The 5188-nt window shown below is 38.0% G+C and overlaps 1 protein-coding gene across 1 annotated transcript; it reads left to right on the top strand.

The window, feature by feature from the left end:
• The first annotated feature begins 3139 nt into the window (after positions 1–3139).
• On the top strand, positions 3140–4912 carry LOC128205700 (uncharacterized). Its single transcript, XM_052907594.1, has 2 exons — positions 3140–3983; positions 4245–4912. The coding sequence occupies exons 1-2, from the start codon at positions 3187–3189 to the stop codon at positions 4297–4299; spliced, it is 852 nt and encodes a 283-aa protein (XP_052763554.1). The 5' UTR covers positions 3140–3186; the 3' UTR covers positions 4300–4912.
• Positions 4913–5188: the final 276 nt, after the last annotated feature.

Below are 5188 nucleotides of genomic sequence, written 5' to 3'. Positions count from 1 at the left end.
TCAGGGTATGACTTGTACTCATACAGCACAGTTGTGTGTGTTCCTCATTTTGAGTTATATCTTTCATGTTCATTTAGTTGATAACAAACACCTTTAAAAAAGGCTGCTATAACACTGAGGGTTATGACCTCAAGTAAAAGAACTAAAAATGTTTTAGATGATGGGTGTAGGCGAGACACAGATGATGCTTTCTGGCCAGGGCTATTAAAATTTTATAACCTCAATTGGGCCTGCATGCACAAAGCTAAAGCTGTGCTGTAACAATTGTAGCTGTATCGCATCTAGTTATTTCTGTCGAGATCATGAAATTAAACATGCAGTTGCTTAGAGATGAACGAAGCCCACCTTTGACTTAAGTAGGTGAGAGAAATATTTCTGCGTTAAAGAAGGAAGAACTTATGAACGACTAGGGAAAACATAATTTATTCATGCCGAATCATCAACGTTGACCCGCGTTGTGAGAATTGAGTGCCGTTGACACATTGTTTCGATGTGCTTCTTCGAGAATGAAGAAGTTATTCCAGGAACAGACAGCTGGTTAGCTGGTGTTGGGGCTATCTTGGAAAGAAGTGAAGAGATGTATTACCAGCTTGTGCTGTAAAGCACATAAGACAGTCCTACCCATCAGCACAATTCAGTTGATGCTGTGATGGAAATTAACATTTTTAATTGAAAATGATTTAAGTGCATTTGAAAATTCAAGATAGTACGGTGAATTTCTTTTCCCTTTTAAGTATGTTCTGTTCATATATATTATGTTGTTGCATGAATGAAACTTGAATGTTTGTAAAATGATTTTTTGTTTTATATTATTTGTTGCTTCCATGGGCAATGAAGCAACCCTACTCATTTTAAAATACTGTTTTTGGAGGCGAAAAGATTTTTTACCTATTGCTAAAGTACCTGGTAATCAACTTCCCCTCCGTTAAATAATTGCAATTTTTTAGACCATAATATGATGGTTCCTTGAGGATGTGTTTAAATTCATAACTAGAAATTGCAGATCATACTGAATAAAGAAAAAATGCTCCTGGATTTTTCATTAGTCATCAATTTCCCAATAACAAGTTCTCAATCCCAAAATGCCAATAAAAAACTGCACATTCAAAGCACTGAGATGACCTACCAGGAGTGTTAGTTCTAGTTATTTAACAACTATTGTGCCAACACCCACTTACCATTGCAGATTCCTCACATCAACAAAAGATCTACCTGCGAGATGGTAAGAGAGCGGTTAAAATACCATAAACAGCTTTCTTCAGGCGTATTCATGTGTTCACTGCAAGTTGCCCTGAGGACTTCTGATGTTTGAACCCATCATAATGTTGACATAGGGATGCCCTACAGGCACTGGAAGACATGGAGTAGATCAACCCTGCTCTGATAGACAGATGGAATGGCAGAGTTCTCGATCCTGAAGCAACCTTTTACAATGATGGTCATGTCTGTCCTTCCTCACAAGCAAGATAGCAGGCCCCAAGCATAAAAACTCAGAAAATAAGTCATGATACAAAGTGGTTAATGCCTGGCTTCATGAAATGTCCGATTTTCAACATTTTGGAATATCCAATAACAGGCAAATACTCTGGATACGGTAGTACGCGTTAAGAACAGCAAACATGATGATTCTTGGTTTCATTGGGCGATGTCTTTTTTGCCCTTTATCAAGTGAGGTGTCCCTGTATAGGTCAGAGCGCTTTCTGGAACACCGACCTGCCTTTGGTAACACCATAATGTCGACAAGGTGCCCCTTGGTAGGCCGGCCCCTAAATGGTTAGCCTAGGCCCGTCATTGGTAACAACCTTGATTGTAAATAATACTAATTGTTAAATGTCAAAAAAACATGTGGTAAAGTTTGTTTTTGATGTATTTGCGTCATAAAGGCATACTCCCACATATGGGATTTGCCCAACAAGATCCGGGTTTACACTAATAATTGCCAAATTATCATTGGCTCGTTTCTATTAAAACCTACTCCAATCTTAATGAAAACAATAAATCAAATTATTGTCTAGGCTGTATTGGAGTCCAAAATGTTCTAAAATCAGAATTTAATGAAGCCTCACATTTTTTTTACAATTTGCATAATGACAAATTCAGGGATTCTCATCCTTGATGCATGCATATATGCCTGCCATTAAGGACAGTCATTTTTGCATATCCCTACCCGTGCTTCAAGATGGAGAATTCTGCTTCAGACACTAACTTCTAGGACAAAGTCAAAATTCTCCATGTAACCAAAGTCTGGGACTTGTCAATAGCATGCCGAGTCCAAACATCATCCAACAGCTAATGTCTACTGGCAATGAACTGAAGAATTGTGCCAGAAAGTTGCTTACAATATTTGACTTTTTGTCGGAAAATTGTGGGCGTGTTTGCCAATTATCCCCATCTCATATGTACACCTTTGATTGTCAGGCAACCACAGAGCAAGTGGGTGTTGGCATGGAAGTCCATCTTGAAAAGTGCAAAAATAATAATTTTGTGCGATATTTATTTGGTCTGTTAAGACAGAGGTTGTCCCAGGAGGCAGTTATCTGCACTACACCAGCAGTAGTAATAGTTAGAGCATAATAAGCATATGTTTTGGTTGCCTATCTTTCGGTTGTATCTCTAAGTACGCTTATCTCTAAGTACGCTGAAAGTCAGGTCGGTGACCCCGTCAGGTCGGTAACCCCCTTAGGTTGGTGACCACTAAATCGCGTAAACAAGTACATCGATCAAATTTAATAGTTTTGTTAGGACGGCGAAACGTGTCCTCGAGTAATTAAAATTAGGTAAACGACCCGATCCATCAAATTTAATAGTTTTGTTATGACAGTGTTAACATTCCAACCGCCGTTCGAGGGTGGCCAAGACGCTATTTAACCCGGCCGATTTCGCAGTGTTGATCATTCAAAAAATCTAACTCTTGAATCGGACTTGCAGCATCCGCTTCTTTATCGAAGGTAGGTGTTTATATTATATGTTTAAAATGTTAACAGTATACAACGTAACTAAGTATGGCAATGGTTTAATGTTGTTTTTTTTTTTTATTAAACTGAAAATTACTTATTTATTACTACGTATTTTATTTCTTTACAGAAAATAACGCGAAAAAATGTTTTCTGTCAGGAGTTTGAAGTGTGTAAAAGCGTTTATACATTTAATGAAAATATTTACGAAAAAAAATAATTTGCCTTGCAGATGACAAAACGACCGCTAGAACACATCGACTCGGCTATAAAACTTAAAACATTGAAATTGGACGACAACTATGAGCCTAAAGAGGATTCGATTTTCGTATCGTCCAGCCTCACCGCCGACGTGTCTGCCTCTCTTGTATTCGACTATGTGTTGTCGAAATTCGTTATCGAGCTGAGAAAAAACAAAAACGAAAGAGAAACCAGCGTATGCTTATCAGAACGCAACATACAGGGCTTGATAGATAAACTGCCAATGGCAATAAAAATTGCCGAAAAATATCAACAACGTCAGTCATCGAGGTCGTTGGATATACCCTTCGAAATTCCAGGGGAAGGGACAAACGAAATGACGTTAATGATGAGCGTTAAAGAAAATAATTTCGGAAAGACAAGAAAGTTTCAAATAGATATTCGCAAATGTTCGATGATTGGCGACTCGATCCGTTACACCAAGGATGGTGTAAGAGTGGACCTGGACGAAGCCAATTTAGTTTTTGACGAGCTCAAAAAATATATTGAAAAAATTGGAGGAGCGGTCAAGAATTCCCAACAGCTACTTAATACGGCGTATTGTTTGTTGGCTGTTCAGATGATAGAGGTGATTCACCAGGGGACAGAGTGCAACGGCTGCGCCACCGAACACCCTAGTCAGCGTGAACACATGGGGACTGGGGGCTGTATGCTGGAATGGTCGGATAAAGTCCAGCAATCCTGGTTTACAGTTCAAGCAATGATTGAGGCACCAAGAGTGGTAGCCGTCTGCCAATCCGCCAGTTCTCGCCTCCCATCCGTGAACAGGTTGGTGTCGTCTTCTATATTTTCGATTTCTCTTCTCAGCATTGACGAACTACAGCGTATCGCTCGAGTCTGGAAGTCGACGAAATGTATATTGCCTGCAAAGCCGCGGTGGGCGAAAACACGTTGCTCCCCATCGAAAACGAGTAGAATCTATTTATGTTATGCATGTTTCATAATATGAGTTATATATTCAGTTGTATAATACTATTATGTATGCTTGCTATTGAAATTCAATATAAAATTGAGTATGTATGCTGCCAGGAACTCAAGACCGATTACAACCAAGGTGGATGAAACCAATCAGAGGATGAAGTAGGATGTATAATTGGCCACCTTTGATACTGTGTGCCTTGACCAGTATGTTCTTGAAACAGCATATACCAGAATTGACAATTATATGGCTGGAAACCCGGAAGAAAATGAAGGATTATTCCAGGAACAGACAGCTGGTTATCTGGTGTTGGGGCTATCTTGGAAAGAAGTGAAGAGATGTCTTACCAGCATGTGCTGTAAAGCACATAAGACAGTACTACCCATCAGCACAATTCAGTAGATTTTGTGATGGAAATTTAACATTTTCTAATTGAAAATGATTTTAAGTGTATTTGATAATTCAAGATAATACTGTGAATATCTTTTCCTTTTTAAATATGTTTTCAGAAGCATGAAGAAATCTTGTCAGCAATGGACAAAACGATTCAATATCAAAAGGAACTATCTCAAGCTGCAGTTCAATTCAATTCAAACAACAAAACTAAAGACATCCTAAGTGACTCCTTTTCAGAAATAGCTAAAATCACATTGACTCCTTTTGAGAATTCAAAAGAAAACGATATGAAATAGGAACATTTTAAACATTTATATGTGTTGTTGTTTTTTGCTTTATGTGTGTGTGTTTAATGTTTTGATTTAAAAGTATCTTCCACTAATCTAGCGAATAAAGTTTTAAGTACAACATCTTACTCATAGTACAGAATGCCTAACTTAGTAAAGAAGTGTGTGTCATTTTATTTCAAACTTTTGAAGTAAAAATAAAAAGAAACAAGAGCTGTCACAGTATGTGACGAATGCCCCCGAATGTGACATTGACCTACGAACAAGGTCAGTACATGAAAAGTTGATCTTGCCTTCATGTGTCAAATACATATGGCAAGTTATTTTAAATTTACTCTGAACATAAAAAAATACCACCCATACTTGACAAC

The sequence above is a fragment of the Mya arenaria genome, chromosome 10 (genome assembly GCF_026914265.1).
Source record: "Mya arenaria isolate MELC-2E11 chromosome 10, ASM2691426v1".
Classification (NCBI taxonomy): domain Eukaryota; kingdom Metazoa; phylum Mollusca; class Bivalvia; order Myida; family Myidae; genus Mya; species Mya arenaria.
The sequence above is the reverse complement of the archived record's forward strand: the minus strand, read 5'-3'. Positions and strand labels throughout refer to the sequence as shown.